The sequence below is a fragment of the Oncorhynchus keta genome, chromosome 2 (assembly GCF_023373465.1).
Source record: "Oncorhynchus keta strain PuntledgeMale-10-30-2019 chromosome 2, Oket_V2, whole genome shotgun sequence".
Taxonomy (NCBI): Eukaryota; Metazoa; Chordata; class Actinopteri; order Salmoniformes; family Salmonidae; genus Oncorhynchus; species Oncorhynchus keta.
The window spans coordinates 22,179,645-22,198,601 of record NC_068422.1 but is presented as its reverse complement, the minus strand read 5'-3'; the positions used below and the strand labels follow the sequence as shown (position 1 = coordinate 22,198,601).

Here is an 18,957-nt window from a genome sequence, read left to right as displayed (position 1 = left end):
TAGCTGCTAGTTCATTTTAGCTGCTAGTTCATTTTAGCTGGTAATTCATCTAAGCTATGTGAGATGTTTGACATTGGCCTACCCCCTCTATCCATCACACACCCTCTATCCCTCTACCCCCTCTATCCATCACACACCCTCTATCCCTCTACCCCCTCTATCCATCACACACCCTCTATCCATCACACACCCTCTATCCCTCTACCCCTCTCTATCCATCACACACCCTCTATCCCTCTACCCCCTTTATCCATCACACACCCTCTATCCCTCTACCCCCTCTACCCCCTCTATCCATCACACCCCTCTCTATCCATCACACACCCTCTATCCCTCTACCCCCTTTATCCATCACACACCCTCTATCCCTCTACCCCCTCTATCCATCACACACCCTCTATCCCTCTACCCCCTCTATCCATCACACCCCTCTCTATCCATCACACACCCTCTATCCCTCTACCCCCTTTATCCATCACACACCCTCTATCCCTCTACCCCCTCTATCCCTCTACCCCCTCTATCCATCACGCACCCTCTATCCCTCTACCCCCTCTATCTCTCTACCCCCTCTATCCATCACACACCCTTTGTGAGACATGGACAAATACACACACACACTATCACCACTTACACTGGACTTTGATCATTGTAATGTCTATGGGATGTGCATGTTAAGTGTGGGTTAAAAACAGGGAGGTATTGTGGCATATACACTACTCAAAAAAATAAAGGGAACACTTAAACAACACAATGTAACTCCATGTCAATCACACTTCTGTGAAATCAAACTGTCCACTTAGGAAGCAACACTGATTGACAATACATTTCACATGCTGTTGTGCAAATGGAATAGACAACAGGTGGAAATTATAGGCAATGAGCAAGACATCCCCCAATAAAGGAGTGGTTCTGAAGGTGGTGACCACAGACCACTTCTCAGTTCCTATGCTTCCTGGCTGATGTTTTGGTCACTTTTGAATGCTGGCGGTGCTTTCACTCTAGTGGTAGCATGAAACGGAGTCTACAACCCACATAAGTGGCTCAGGTAGTGCAGCTCATCCAGGATGGCACATCAATGCGAGCTGTGGCAAGAAGGTTTGCTGTGTCTGTCAGCGTAGTGTCCAGAGCATGGAGGCGCTACCAGGAGACAGGCCAGTACATCAGGAGACGTGGAGGAGGCCGTAGGAGGGCAACAACCCAGCAGCAGGACCGCTACCTCCGCCTTTGTGCAAGGAGGAACAGGAGGAGCACTGTCAGAGCAAAATGACCTCCAGCAGGCCACAAATGTGCATGTGTCTGCTCAAACGGTCAGAAACAGACTCCATGAGGGTGGTATGAGGGCCCGACGTCCACAGGTGGGGGTTGTGCTTACAGCCCAACACCGTGCAGGACGTTTGGCATTTGCCAGAGAACACCAAGATTGGCAAATTTGCCACTGGCGCCCTGTGCTCTTCACAGATGAAAGCAGGTTCACACTGAGCACACGTGACAGACGTGACAGAGTCTGGAGATGCCGTGGAGAACGTTCTGCTGCCTGCAACATCCTCCAGCATGACAGGTTTGGCGGTGGGTCAGTCATGGTGTGGGGTGGCATTTATTTGGGGCAGAGGTAGCCTGACTGCCATTAGGTACCGAGATGAGATCCTCAGACCCCTTGTGAGACCATATGCTGGTGCGGTTGGCCCTGGGTTCCTCCTAATGCAAGACAATGCTAGACCTCATGTGGTTGGAGTGTGTTAGCAGTTCCTGCAAGAGGAAGGCATTGATGCTATGGACTGGCCCGCCCGTTCCCTAGACCTGAATCCAATTGAGCACATCTGGGACATCATGTCTCGCTCCATCCACCAACGCCACGTTGCACCACAGACTGTCCAGGAGTTGGCGGGTGCTTTAGTCCAGGTCTGGGACGAGATCCCTCAGGAGACCATCCGCCACCACATCAGGAGCATGCCCAGGCATTGTAGGGAGGTCATACAGGCACGTGGAGGCCACACTCACTACTGAGCCTCATTTTGACTTGTTTAAAGGACATTACATCAAAGTTGGATCAGCCTGTAGTGTGGTTTTCCACTTCAATTTCGAGCGTGACTCCAAATCCAGACCTCCATGGGTTGATACATTTGATTTCCATTGATCATTTTTGTGTGATTTTGTTGTCAGCACATTCAACTATGTAAAGAAAAAAGTATTTAATAAGAATATTTCATTCATTCAGATCTAGGATGTGTTATTTTAGTGTTCCCTTTATTTTTTTGAGCAGTGTATATCTACAGTTTATTACAGTTTTTCTCAATCACGTACACACATTTTTTGGAACATTTTCAATTTTCAAAACAGAGTTCACAAGACACAGAAGTCTGTGGCCTTTTGCAAAACAAAATGTGTTTTCAAAATGTAGTTGCCTTCTCAAATATATACATTCATCAAAACTATATTATACCATCACAATACATTCATCAAAACTATATTATACCGTCACAATAGATTCATCAAAACTATATTATACCGTCACAATAGATTCATCAAAACTATATTATACCGTCACAATACATTCATCAAAACTATATTATACCGTCATAATAGATTCATCAAAACTATATTATACCGTCACAATAGATTCATCAAAACTATATTATACCGTCACAATAGATTCATCAAAACTATATTATAGCGTCACAATACATTCATCAAAACTATATTATACCGTCATAATAGATTCATCAAAACTATATTATACCGTCATAATAGATTCATCAAAACTATATTATACCGTCATAATAGATGCATCACAACTATATTATACCGCTCATCAACTCATCCCTGACCGCTGGCTACGTCCCTTCCGTCTTCAAGAGAGCGAGAGTTGCACCCCTTCTGAAAAAACCTACACTCGATCCCTCCGACGTCAACAACTACAGACCAGTATCCCTTCTCTCTTTTCTCTCCAAAACTCTTGAGCGTGCCGTCCTTGGCCAGCTCTACCGCTATCTCTCTCAGAATGACCTTCTTGATCCAAATCAGTCAGGTTTCAAGACTAGTCATTCAACTGAGACTGCTCTTCTCTGTATCACGGAGGCGCTCCGCACTGCTAAAGCTAACTCTCTCTCCTCTGCTCTCATCCTTCTAGACCTATCGGCTGCCTTCGATACTGTGAACCATCAGATCCTCCTCTCCACCCTCTCCGAGTTGGGCATCTCCGGCGCGGCCCACGCTTGGATTGCGTCCTACCTGACAGGTCGCTCCTACCAGGTGGCGTGGCGAGAATCTGTCTCCTCACCACGCGCTCTCACCACTGGTGTCCCCCAGGGCTCTGTTCTAGGCCCTCTCCTATTCTCGCTATACACCAAGTCACTTGGCTCTGTCATAACCTCACATGGTCTCTCCTATCATTGCTATGCAGACGACACACAATTAATCTTCTCCTTTCCCCCTTCTGATGACCAGGTGGCGAATCGCATCTCAGCATGTCTGGCAGACATATCAGTGTGGATGACGGATCACCACCTCAAGCTGAACCTCAGCAAGACGGAGCTGCTCTTCCTCCCGGGAAGGACTGCCCGTTCCATGATCTCGCCATCACGGTTGACAACTCCATTGTGTCCTCCTCCCAGAGCGCTAAGAACCTTGGCGTGATCCTGGACAACACCCTGTCGTTCTCAACTAACATCAAGGCGGTGTCCCGTTCCTGTAGGTTCATGCTCTACAACATCCGCAGAGTACGACCCTGCCTCACACAGGAAGCGGCGCAGGTCCTAATCCAGGCACTTGTCATCTCCCGTCTGGATTACTGCAACTCGCTGTTGGCTGGGCTCCCTGCCTGTGCCATTAAACCCCTACAACTCATCCAGAACGCCGCAGCCTGTCTGGTGTTCAACCTTCCCAAGTTCTCTCACGTCACCCCGCTCCTCCGCTCTCTCCACTGGCTTCCAGTTGAAGCTCGCATCCGCTACAAGACCATGGTGCTTGCCTACGGAGCTGTGAGGGGAACGGCACCTCAGTACCTCCAGGCTCTGATCAGGCCCTACACCCAAACAAGGGCACTGCGTTCATCCACCTCTGGCCTGCTCGCCTCCCTACCACTGATGAAGTACAGTTCCCGCTCAGCCCAGTCAAAACTGTTCGCTGCTCTGGCCCCCAATGGTGGAACAAACTCCCTCACGACGCCAGGACAGCGGAGTCAATCACCACCTTCCGGAGACACCTGAAACCCCACCTCTTTAAGGAATACCTAGGATAGGATAAGTAATCCTTCTCACCCCCCCCCCCCTTTTAAGATTTAGATGCACTATTGTAAAGTGACTCTTCCACTGGATGTCATAAGGTGAATGCACCAATTTGTAAGTCGCTCTGGATAAGAGCGTCTGCTAAATGACTTAAATGTAATGTAAATGTAATACCGTCATAATAGATGCATCAAAACTACATTATACCGTCAAAATAGATGCATCACAACTATATTATACCGTCATAATAGATGCATCACAACTATATTATACCGTCATAATAGATGCATTACAACTATATTATACCGTCATAATAGATGCATCACAACTATATTATACCGTCATAATAGATGCATCACAACTATATTATACCGTCATAATAGATGCATCACAACTATATTATACCATCATAATAGATGCATCAAAACTATATTATACCGTCATAATAGATGCATCAAACTATATTATACCGTCATAATAGATGCATCACAACTATATTATACCGTCATAATAGATGCATCAAAACTATATTATACCGTCATAATAGATGCATCAAAACTATATTATACCGTCATAATAGATGCATCAAAACTATATTATACCGTCATAATAGATGCATCAAAACTATATTATACCGTCATAATAGATGCATCACAACTATATTATACCGTCATAATAGATGCATCACAACTATATTATACCGTCATAATAGATGCATCACAACTATATTATACCATCATAATAGATGCATCAAACTATATTATACCGTCATAATAGATGCATCAAAACTATATTATACCGTCATAATAGATGCATCACAACTATATTATACCGTCATAATAGATGCATCACAACTATATTATACCGTCATAATAGATGCATCACAACTATATTATACCGTCATAATAGATTCATCACAACTATATTATACCGTCATAATAGATGCATCACAACTATATTATACCGTCATAATAGATGCATCACAACTATATTATACCGTCATAATAGATGCATCAAAACTATATTATACCGTCATAATAGATGCATCACAACTATATTATACCGTCATAATAGATGCATCACAACTATATTATACCGTCATAATAGATGCATCACAACTATATTATACCGTCATAATAGATGCATCACAACTATATTATACCGTCATAATAGATGCATCACAACTATATTATACCGTCATAATAGATGCATCACAACTATATTATACCGTCATAATAGATTCATCACAACTATATTATACAGGGCTCCGGGCAGCCGAGCGGAAATGGAGGAAAACTCGCCTCCCTGCGGACCTGGCATCCTTTCGCTCCCTCCTCTCTACATTTTCCTCTTCTGTCTCTGCTGCTAAAGCCGCTTTCTACCACTCTAAATTCCAAGCTTCTGCCTCTAACCCTAGGAAGCTCTTTGCCACCTCTCCTCCCTCCTGAATCCTCCCCCCTCCTCCCTCTCTGCAGATGACTTCACAACCATTTTGAAAAGAAGGTCGACGACATCCGATCCTCGTTTGCTAAGTCAAACGACACCGCTGGTTCTGCTCACACTGCCCTACCCTGTGCTCTGACCTCTTTCTCCCCTCTCTCTCCAGATGAAATCTTGCGTATACTTGTAGATGCCGCCCAACAACCTGCCCGCTTGACCCTATCCCCTCCTCTCTTCTCCAGACCATTTCCGGAGACCTTCTCCCTTACCTCACCTCGCTCATCAACTCATCCCTGACCGCTGGCTTCCCTTCCGTCTTCAAGAGAGCGAGAGTTGCACCCTTCTGAAAAAACCTACACTCAATCCCTCCGATGTCAACAACTACAGACCAGTATCCCTTCTTTCTTTTCTCTCCAAACTCTTGAACGTGCCGTCCTTGGCCAGCTCTCCCGCTATCTCTCTCAGAATGACCTTCTTGATCCAAATCAGTCAGGTTTCAAGACTAGTCATTCAACTGAGACTGCTCTTCTCTGTATCACGGAGGCGCTCCGCACCGCTAAAGCTAACTCTCTCTCCTCTGCTCTCATCCTTCTAGACCTATCGGCTGCCTTCGATACTGTGAACCATCAGATCCTCCTATCCACCCTCTCCGAGTTGGGCATCTCCGGCGCGGCCCACGCTTGGATTGCGTTACCTGACAGGTCGCTCCTAATAGGTGGCGTGGCGAGAATCTGTCTCCTCACCACGCCTCACCACTGGTGTCCCCAGGGCTCTGTTATAGGCCCTCTCCTATTCTCGCTATACACCAAGTCACTTATACTCTGTCATAACCTCACATGGTCTCTCCTATCATTATACAGACGTCACAATTAATCTTCTCCTTTCCCCTTCTGATGACCAGGTGGCGAATAGATCTCAGCATGTCTGGCAGACATATAGTGTGGATGACGGATCACCACCTCAAGCTGAACCTCGGCAAGACGGAGCTGCTCTTCCTCCCGGGGAAGGACTGCCCGTTCCATGATCTCGCCATCACGGTTGACAACTCCATTGTGTCCTCCTCCCAGAGCGCTAAGAACCTTGGCGTGATCCTGGACAACACCCTATCGTTCTCAACTAACATCAAGGCGGTGGCCCGTTCCTGTAGGTTCATGCTCTACAAAATCCGCAGAATAGACCCTGCATCACAACAGGAAGCGGCGCAGGTCCTAATCCAGGCACTTGTCATCTCCCGTCTTGATTACTGCAACTCGCTGTTATACTGGGCTCCCTGCCTGTGCCATTAAACCCCTACAACTCATCCAGAATAGCCTGTCTGGTGTTCAACCTTCCCAAGTTCTCTCAAGTCACCCCGCTCCTCCGCTTATCCACTGGCTTCCAGTTGAATAGATCCGCTCAAGACCATGGTGCTTGCCTACGGAGCTGTGAGGGGAACGGCACCTCAGTACCTCCAGGCTCTGACAGGCCCTACACCCAAACAAGGGCACTGCATTCATCCACCTCTGGCCTGCTCGCCTCCCTACCACTGAGGAAGTATTCCCGCTAGCCCAGTCAAAACTGTTCGCTGCTCTGGCCCCCAATGGTGGAACAAACTCCCTCAATAGCCAGGACAGCGGAGTCAATCACCACCTTCCGGAGACACCTGAAACCCCACCTCTTTAAGGAATACCTAGGATAGGATAAGTAATCCTTCTCACCCCCGTTTAAGATTTAGATGCACTATTGTAAAGTGACTCTTCCACTGGATGTCATAAGGTGAATGCACCACAACTATATTGGATAAGAGCGTCATAAATGATTAAATGTAATGTAAATGTAATACCGTCATAATAGATTCATCAAAACTATATTATACCGTCAAAATAGATGCATCACAACTATATTATACCGTCATAATAGATGCATCACAACTATATTATACCGTCATAATAGATGCATCACAACTATATTATACCGTCATAATAGATGCATCACAACTATATTATACCGTCATAATAGATGCATCACAACTATATTATACCGTCATAATAGATTCATCACAACTATATTATACCGTCATAATAGATGCATCACAACTATATTATACCGTCATAATAGATGCATCAAAACTATATTATACCGTCATAATAGATTCATCACAACTATATTATACCGTCATAATAGATTCATCACAACTATATTATACCGTCATAATAGATGCATCACAAGTATATTATACCGTCATAATAGATGCATCACAACTATATTATACCGTCATAATAGATGCATCACAACTATATTATACCGTCATAATAGATTCATCAAAACTATATTATACCGTCATAATAGATTCATCAAAACTATATTATACCGTCATAATAGATGCATCAAAACTATATTATACCGTCATAATAGATTCATCACAACTATATTATACCGTCATAATAGATGCATCAAAACTATATTATACCGTCATGATAGATTCATCAAAACTATATTATACCGTCATAATAGATTCATCACAACTATATTATACCATCATAATAGATTCATCACAACTATATTATACCGTCATAATAGATGCATCACAACTATATTATACCGTCATAATAGATTCATCACAACTATATTATACCGTCATAATAGATTCATCACAACTATATTATACCGTCATAATAGATGCATCACAACTATATTATACCGTCATAATAGATGCATCACAACTATATTATACCGTCATAATAGATGCATCACAACTATATTATACCGTCATAATAGATTCATCAAAACTATATTATACCGTCATAATAGATTCATCAAAACTATATTATACCGTCATAATAGATGCATCAAAACTATATTATACCGTCATAATAGATTCATCACAACTATATTATACCGTCATAATAGATGCATCAAAACTATATTATACCATCATGATAGATTCATCAAAACTATATTATACCGTCATAATAGATTCATCACAACTATATTATACCATCATAATAGATTCATCACAACTATATTATACCGTCATAATAGATGCATCACAACTATATTATACCGTCATAATAGATTCATCACAACTATATTATACCGTCATAATAGATTCATCACAACTATATTATACCGTCATAATAGATTCATCACAACTATATTATACCGTCATAATAGATTCATCACAACTATATTATACCGTCATAATAGATTCATCAAACTATATTATACCGTCATAATAGATTCATCACAACTATATTATACCGTCATAATAGATTCATCACAACTATATTATACCGTCATAATAGATGCATCACAACTATATTATACCGTCATAATAGATGCATCACAACTATATTATACCGTCATAATAGATTCATCACAACTATATTATACCATCATAATAGATTCATCACAACTATATTATACCGTCATAATAGATGCATCACAACTATATTATACCGTCATAATAGATTCATCACAACTATATTATACCGTCATAATAGATGCATCACAACTATATTATACCGTCATAATAGATGCATCACAACTATATTATACCGTCATAATAGATTCATCAAAACTATATTATACCGTCATAATAGATTCATCAAAACTATATTATACCGTCATAATAGATGCATCAAAACTATATTATACCGTCATAATAGGTTCATCACAACTATATTATACCGTCATAATAGATGCATCAAAACTATATTATATACATGATAGATTCATCAAAACTATATTATACCGTCATAATAGATTCATCACAACTATATTATACCATCATAATAGATTCATCACAACTATATTATACCGTCATAATAGATGCATCACAACTATATTATACCGTCATAATAGATTCATCACAACTATATTATACCGTCATAATAGATTCATCACAACTATATTATACCGTCATAATAGATTCATCACAACTATATTATACCGTCATAATAGATGCATCACAACTATATTATACCGTCATAATAGATTCATCACAACTATATTATACCATCATAATAGATGCATCACAACTATATTATACCGTCATAATAGATTCATCACAACTATATTATACTTGTCATAATAGATGCATCACAACTATATTATACCGGATAATAGATGCATCACAACTATATTATACCGTCATAATAGATTCATCACAACTATATTATACCATCATAATAGATGCATCACAACTATATTATACCGTCATAATAGATTCATCACAACTATATTATACCGTCATAATAGATGCATCACCACTGGTGTCAGGGCTAGGCCCTTATTCTCGTCATAATAGATGCATCACTTGGCTCTATTATACCGTCATAATAGATCATCACAACTATATTATACTCATAATAGATGCATCACAATTATATTATCCTTTCCCCCTCATAATAGATGACCAGGTATATTATACCGTCATAATCAGCATGTCTCAAAACTATATTATACCATCATGATAGATTCATCAAAACTATATTAACCGTCAAATAGATTCATCACAACTATATTATACCGTCATAATAGACATCACAACTATATTATCTCGTCATAATAGATGACAAACTATATTATCCGTCCTAATAGATTCATCAAAACTATATTATACCGTCATAATAGATTCATCACAACTATATTATACCGTCATAATAGATTCATCAAAAGAATACAACTGCCTGCCTAAAGATTAACACAACCTTTTTCATGTATTTTTTTAAATCTACTTTTACCCAGTTGATCAATACATTTTCTAAGCGGTCACACAAATCATGCATGATCAAAATTGGCACTTGTCATCTTTCCCGCTGCAGATTACTGCAAATTACTCTCTTTTTTGCTGGGCTCCCTGCCAAATGTGCCATTAAACCCCTATCAAATCATTCCAGAAAAAAATAAGCCCATTGGTGTTCAGGGTTCATTTACGACCCCGCTTCATTAATCCACTGGCTTCCAGTTGTATTCCATGTATTCAATACAAAGGCTGGTTTGCTCATTGTTTTGTAGACATTCCATTGGCACAAGGAGACACTATCCACAACAGAAATAAGGAAAGGTGAATACAATGGAGGAATTGACATGAATGTATAGGCCTCAACCCACACCAAAGCAAAGCTCTGTAATGGAATGTTGAAGATGATGACTTAGAAGTAAACCAAAGTTACATAGAAGAAACCATTTTATTCTCTGCATGTCCGGACTATTGTAAAAAATCAGAACAATTAGACGGTCCCCATTGCCTAGAGATCTTTCCTGGCTACCCCTACCCCGATCAACAGCTCTGCACCCCCACATCAACTTGCCAAAGCCTCCCCCATTTCTACTTCACACAAATCCAGACAGCTGATGTTCTGAAAGAGCTGCAATATCTGGATCCCTACAAATCAGCTGGGTCTAGACAATCTGGACCCTCTCTTTCTAAAACTTTCCAACGCAATTGTTGCACCCCTATTACTAGCCTGTTCAACCTCTCTTTCGTTTCGTCTGAGATCCCTAAAGATTGGAAAGATGCCGCGGTCATCCCCCTTTTCAAAGGGGGTGACACTCTAGCCCCAAACTGTTACAGACCTATATCTATCCTACCCTGCCTATCTAAAGTCTTCAAAAGCCAAGTTAACAAACAGATCACTGACCATTTCGAATCCCACCGTACCTTCTCCGCTATGCAATCTTTTTCCCGAGCTGGTCATGGGTGCACCTCAGCCACGCTCAAGGTGAAGGTACGAAGGTACGGTGGGATTCGAAATGGTCAGTGATCTGTTTGTTAACTTGGCTTTAGTTGGTTCACCAACTACTTCTCAGATAGAGTTCAGTGTGTCAAATTGGAGGGCCTGTTGTCCGGACCTCTGGCAGTCTCTATGGGGGTGCCACAGGGTTAAATTCTCAGGCCGACTCTTTTCTCTGTATACATCAATGATGTTGGTGATTCTCTGCTCCACCTCTACATAGACGACGCCATTCTGTATACATCTGTCTCTTCTTTGGACACTGTGTTAACTAACCTCCAGACAAGCTTCAACGCCATACAACACTCCTTCCGTGGCCTCCAACAGCTCTGAAATGCAAGCAAAACTAAATACATGCTCTTCAACTGATCACTGCCTGCACCCACTTGTCTAGCATCACTACTCTGGACGGTATTGACATAGAATATGTGGACAACTACAAATACCTAGATGCCTGGTTAGACTGTAAACTCTCCTTCCAGACTCACATTAACTTCTTGGTGACGGGGCAGTATTTTCACATCCGGATGAATGAAATGCATGCCCAAAATCAACTGCCTGCTACTCATCCCCAGAAGATAAGATATGCATATTATTAGTATATATGGATGGAAAACACTGAAGTTTCTAAAACTGTTTGAATCATGTCTGTGAATATAACAGAACTTATTTAACAAAACCCAGAGGACAAACCATTCAGATTTTTTTTTTAGGTCACTCTCTTTCCAATGGGTTTTCTAAGGGACCTGAAGTATGAAGAAGTACGGCCATCTTGAACGAGGGTCACTTGAAGTGTACTGTTTGATAGAGGCGCATGACCAGAAAGCATGCTACAGTTAGTTTTACCCCTGTATTGAACACAGATCATCCCGTCTTCAATTTTATCAATTATTTACGTAAAAAAATACCTAAAGTTGTATTACAAAAGTAGTTTGAAATGTTTTGGCAAAGTTTACAGGTAACTTTTGAGATATTTTGTAGTTACGTTACTCAAGTTGGAACCAGTGTTTTTCTGGATCAAACGAGCCAAATAAATGAACATTTTGGATATATATCGACGGAATTAATCGAACAAAAGGACAATTTGTGATGTTTATGGGACATATTGGAGTGCCAACAAAATAAGATTGTCAAAGGTAAGGCATGAATTATATTTTTATTTCTGTGTTTTGTGTCGCGCCTGCAGGGTTGAAATATACTTTCTTTCTTTGTTTACGGAGGTGTTATCCTCAGATAATAGCATTGTTTGCTTTCGCCGAAGAGCCTTTTTGAAATCTGACATGTTGGCTGGATTCACAACAAGTGTAGCTTTAATTTGCTATCTTGCATGTGTGATTTCATGAAAGTTAGATTTTTATAGTAATTTATTTGAATTTGGCGCTCTGCATTTTCACTGGCTTTATCCCAGAGAGGTTAAGCATCTCCAATCCAAAATTAAATCTAGAATCGGCTTCCTATTTTGCAACAAAGCATCCTTCACTCATGCTGCCCTCGTAAAACTGACTCTTCTACCGATCCTTGACTTTGGCGATGTCATCTACAAAATAGCCTCCAACACTCTACTCAGCAAATTGGATGCAGTCTATCATAGTGCCATCCGTTTTGTCATCAAAGCCCCATATACTACCTACCACTGTGACCTGTACGCTCTCGTTGGCTGGTCCTCACTTCATTTTCGTTGCCAAACCCACTGGCTACAGGTTATCTACAAGACTCTGCTATGTAAAGCCCCACCGTATCTCAGCTCACTGGTCACCATAGCAGCGCCCACCCGTAGCACGTGCTCCAGCAGGTATATTTCACTGGTCACCCCCAAAGCCAACTTCTACTTTGGCCGCCTTTCCTTCCAGTTCTCTGCTGCCAATGACAGGAACGAATTGCAAAAATCACTGAAGCTGGAGACTTATATCTCCCTCACTAACTTTAAGCATCAGCTGTCAGAGCAGCTTACCGATCATTGCACTTGTACATAGCACACCTGTAAATAGCCCACCCAACTACCTCATCCCCATATTGTTATTCTTTGTTTGCTCCTTTGCACCCCAGTATCTCTACTTGCACATTCATTTCTGCACATCTGTCACTCCAGTCTTTAATTGCTAAATTGTAATTATTTCGCCACTATGGCATATTCATTGCCTTACATCCCTAATCTTACTACATTTGCACACACTGTATATACAGTGCCTTGCGAAAGTATTCGGCCCCCTTGAACTTTACAACCTTTTGCCACATTTCAGGCTTCAAACATAAAGATATAAAACTGTATATTTTTGTGAAGAATCAACAACGAGTGGGACACAATCATGAAGTGGAACGACATTTATTGGATATTTAAAACTTTTTTAACAAATCAAAAACTGAAAAATTGGGCTTGCAAAATGTTTCAGCCCCCTTAAGTTAATACTGTAACGGTTTTCATGGTGTGGTGAAGGAGAGTCGGACCAAACTGCAGCGTGTATATTGCGATCCATGTTTAATGAAAAAACTAACGTAAATACTAATAAACACAAAACACTACAAAACAATAAACGTAATGAAAACCGAAACAGCCTATCAACTAAATAAAGCAACAGGAACAAAGACACTAAGGACAATCACCCACGACAAACTCAAAGAATATGGCTGCCTAAATATGGTTCCCAATCAGAGACAACGATAAGCACCTGCCTCTGATTGAGAACCACTCCAGACAGCCATAGACTTTGCTGGCAAAAGGTCGCAAAGTTCAAGGGGGCCGAATACTTTCGCAAGGCACTGTAGACTTTTCTATTGTGTTATTGACTGTACGTTTGTTTATCCCATGTGTAACTCTGGGTTATTTGTGTCGCACTGATTTGCTCTATCTTGGCCAAGTCGCAGTTGTAAATGAGAACTTGTTCTCAACTGGCCTACCTGGTTAAATAAAGGTGAAATTAAAATAAAATGTAAATGTACTTGGTATGATACTGATGGGATGCTTTAGAATTTCATGCAGTAGTATTTACTGATTGCCGGAAACAGTGAATACTACTGCACACATTTCTCTCCTGCTGAAAATAATGTGCTAATATTCTGTGAACATAACACTTAACAGTGCATTTTGTAGTCACTGGTGACATTTGTATTTAATGTTTTGCAAAATGCAAGTCAGATACAAGGGCAAGAAAAGGATCTGAAGTTCTGTAAATGTATTTGAACATTTGATCATTGCTGTTCTGCTATAGATACGTTTCAACAGATCCAAAAAGTGCTTGTACGCAATTGAGAAAAACTGTAACTAGCATATATGAAAATATGCCCTTTAGTGGAGGCGGGTGGTTGGAGATGTAGGAGGATGGGCTCATTGTAATAGATGGAATCAAATTAATGGAACATTATCAAACACATGAAAACCATGAGTTAGGTGTGTTTGATACCTTTCCATACTATCCATTGCAATGAGCCCATCCTCCTACATCTCTACCCACCAGCCTCCTCTGCCACACACACATATGCTTACCATAAAATACACAAACACACTCACTCACCTTGAATCTGCCAAACTCGCAGGCCAGGTCCAGAGGGGTCTTGTTGGTTTTGTTCAACAGACATGGATTTGACTGGTGCTGGAGTAACATCTCAGACTAATGGAGAGAGAGAGAGAGAGAGAGAGAGAGAGTCCCCTAAGCAAACTGGTCCTGGGGCTCTGTTCACAAACACAAACACACCCTACAGAGCCCCAGGACAACAGCACAATTAGACCCAACCAAATCATGAGAAAACAAAAAGATAATTACTTAACACATTGGAAAGAATTAACAAAAAAACAGAGCAAACTAGAATGCTATTTGGCCCTACACAGAGAGTACACAGCGGCAGAATACCTGACCACTGTGACTGACCCAAAATTAAGGAAAGCTTTGACTATGTACAGACTCAGTGAGCATAGCCTTGCTATTGAGAAAGGCCGCCGTAGGCAGACATGGCTCTCAAGAGAAGACAGGCTATGTGCTCACTGCCCACAAAATGAGGTGGAAACTGAGCTGCACTTCCTAACCTCCTGCCCAATGTATGACCATATTAGAGAGACATATTTCCCCAGATCACACAGATCCACAAAGAATTCGAAAACATATCCAATTTTGAAAAACTCCCATACCTACTGGGTGAAATTCCACAGTGTGCCATCACAGCAGCAAGATTTGTGACCTGTTGCCACGAGAAAAGGGCAACCAGTGAAGAACAAACACCATTGTAAATACAACCCATATTTATGCTTATTTATTTTATCTTGTGTCCTTTAATTATTTGTACGTTGTGTGTATATGTATATATATATGTATATATATATATATATATATATATATATATATATATATATATAATATGACATTTGTAATGTCTTTACTGTTTTATGTGTAATGTTTACTGTTAATTTTTGTTGTTTTTCACTTTATATATTCACTTTGTATGTTGTCTACCTCACTTGCTTTGGCAATGTTAACACATGTTTCCCATGCCAATAAAGCCCTTGAATTGAATTGAATTGAATTGAGAGAGAGAGAGAGAGAGAGAGAGAGAGAGCGAGAGCGAGAGCGAGAGCGAGAGCGAGAGCGAGAGCGAGAGCGAGAGAGAGAGAGAGAGAGAGAGAGAGAGGATTCCCGGAATCAGGAGGGAATAAGCAGGAAATCCAGATTCCTCCAACCAAGACTTTTATAGAAAATTCCTGTAATATTGCGACCCTATCCATTACAGAGAAATACCTATGGCTTTGTTAATGTTCCTGCTTTGTCCACACACAATACAATACAATACAATACAATACCATACCTCAGTAGTCTCCATGACCAGTTTTGCTGCTGCGTGTATGTTTGTGCGTTTCGTGTGTGTGTGCGTGTTGGTGTGTGTGTGTGTGTGTGTGAACACACCTCTCAGGTAGACTCCGTACTTGTGTATTAAAGACACCCAATACACATATTCCTCCTTCCTCCCATTAGTCTCAATATGTCACCCTGACCTGATCATGTCATGTAGTTACTATAGAGCCCTCTCCTTTCACTCACCCTGACACCTAACGTACACAATCTGTGTCACACTGTCACACCTGAAAACACTATATACACACTGATACTGAGTGAAGGTGTGTGTGGTGAGGCCTCTTACCAGTGTGCAATCCTTCCAAATATTGAACCATGTCTCTGAGTTGATAAGGGTCAATTGTGTGTGTGCGTGCATGTGTCTGTCTGCGTTTGTGTGTTCATTGTGTGTACTCACCACCTGGTAGTGTCCATACTGTGCAGACAGGTGTAGAGGTATCTGTCCGTCTTGTGACCGTGTGTTAACTGATGCTCCAGCTCTTAGTAGCAGCAACACAGAGTCAGCTTTACCCTGCCACGCTGCATAGTGGAGCGGACGCATACCTAGAGAGAGAGACAGAGACAGAAGTAGGGAGGGAGAGAGAGAGAGAGGTAGGGAGGGAGGCAGAGAGGAGATGGAAGAAGAGAGAGAGATAAAAAGAGTAAAAATAGAACAAGAGAAGGTTAGTTCGGAAAATATAGAGTTGAAAAGAGATAGACAGAGGGGAGTCCAACAAGAATCCCATGAAAGCTCATGAAGGAGCCAAACAATGTAAGGTGTAATCCAGGACTGGCTTTTGTTCTGTTTGCCAAAACAAGTGGCAGAGTGACTGACCACTTTGGAGTGTTTTCGAATCCCAGATTGCCCCTTTAATGAGTTGTGCTGTTGTATTACCTGTTAATAACTGTTCATAAGTGTTTATATAAGAGCTTATAACTTCTCACCATTGGTGTCTTTGATGTCCACAGTGGCTTGAGCCTCCAGTAGTAAAGACAGCAGTTCAGTGGTGCCCGTTAGAGCTGCATGGTGTAATGCTGAAAACCTGGGGAAGAGAGAGAGGGAAGAGAGAGATAAAGAGAGGTGGGGGGTAGAGAGAGAGAGAGAGAGAGACGGGGAGAGGGACAGAGAGAGAGAAAGAGAGAGATGGAGCATTAATATTGTTCCATCCACTCTGTTGTTACTACTACAGTAATTGTCTAGAAATATTCTGGAAGCGTGTGCAGCCTCCATACTCCAAACAGACTCTATATTTCCAGTACTGTCCAACAGTGCCTGGTGTAAGGAGTCCTTCGCCTCTTAGGTAGTTGTGGAGGTTTTCCAGGGTGAAATGAGTCTGCCATAGTCTGGACAGAGAGACTATAAATCTACCTGATGACTTTACAGGAGGTGAGCCTTCATCAGAACACACTAGCAGAGGATGGCAGGATGGTGTGTGTGTGCGTGTGTGTTTGTTTGTGTGTGTGTGTCAGGGGGCAGTATATCCCACGAGGGACAAATTAAATGCATAAATTTGGGCCCTTCATTCCTGGAGAGCAGGGTGTTCTAGACAACAGTCGACTGTTGAATTACTGCCAGCCATGGAACACAGACACCTCCACTGTTCCAGCTCCAACCTTAAACCAAGGACCTGGGTCCAAACATAGCCATCTATACAGGGTACAAACTCTGACCAACGTGCGTCCCAAATGGCAACCTATTCCCTATGTGGGCTCTGGTCAAAAGTAGTGCTCTATTCAGGTAATAGGGTGCCATTTAAGATGCCACCCAAGAACCACAACATCCCTATCAATATAGTATCAAATGTATTTGGTTTTTAGTATTTAAACTCAAGTATGGGAGAGTACTATGAAATGTGCTTGTGCATAGGTATGTGTGTGTGTCAGGGGACTGGGTTCAGTGCTGGTTCACTGAAAACCTGGAGTATCAAGGACAGTAATACAGCACTCACTCAGAGCTGTCCTTCTAAAATACAAGTGATGAGAAGACGCTTTTATGCAAAGCGATTTACAGTCATACATTTTACGTACAGGTGGTCCCGGGAATCAAACCCCACTATTCTGGCATTGCAAGTGCCATACTCTGCCAACTGAGGTACAAAAGACCACGCACACAAGCTCTGATTATTTCATATCCACTTAAAACACTATATTCTGTGAACCTGTGACGATGGTTGGGAATGGGATCCAGTCATGTAAGGTCTGAGTGTGTAAGGCTGCATCCCAAATGGCATCCTATTCCCCAAGGGGTCCTGGTGAAAAATAGGACCCTAGATAGGGAACCATTTAAGATGAAGCCTGAGTGTGTGTATCAGTGTCTGACTGCTGATTTCCAGACTTGAAGGCGTAATGTTTTGACCTGCCGGGTATTTAGTCAGATACACATCCATCCATCTTTCCAACTACGTCTCATCTGTCTGTTTTCACTCCTTTATTTATTTCTTTACAACCTTGTGTATCTCTCACTCCTTGTGTATCTTTCACTTTTACTTGAGTCCTTTTCTGTTAAGGTATCTTTACTTTAACTCAAGTATGACAATGGGGTACTTTTTCCACCACTGGAATCTCTCTCTCTCTCTCTCTCTCTCTCTCTCTCTCTCTCTCTCTCTCTCTCTCTCTCTCTCTCTCTCTCTCTCTCTCTCTCTCTCTCTCTCCCCTCTGCTGACTGAGTGTTGACTCATGGTGACTGGTCACTGTTAGCTCACCTCTCATTTCTTCCTTTCAGTCCCTCAGCACCACTATCATATATCACATCCCCCT

The 18,957-nt window shown here is 41.7% G+C and overlaps 1 protein-coding gene across 6 annotated transcripts in view; it reads right to left on the bottom strand.

The window, feature by feature from the left end:
* Window positions 1-18,957, bottom strand: part of LOC118397858 (caskin-2-like) — an 89,879-nt gene that overhangs the window by 30,108 nt on the left and 40,814 nt on the right. For all 6 annotated transcript variants that reach the window (XM_035792724.2, XM_035792730.2, XM_035792761.2 and 3 more), the window contains 3 exons: window positions 17,146-17,243; window positions 16,619-16,764; window positions 14,893-14,988 (listed from right to left, as the gene is read on the bottom strand). In XM_035792724.2, the coding sequence (XP_035648617.2) occupies window positions 14,893-14,988; window positions 16,619-16,764; window positions 17,146-17,243 (340 nt within the window). The remainder of the gene's footprint in view (window positions 1-14,892; window positions 14,989-16,618; window positions 16,765-17,145; window positions 17,244-18,957) is intronic.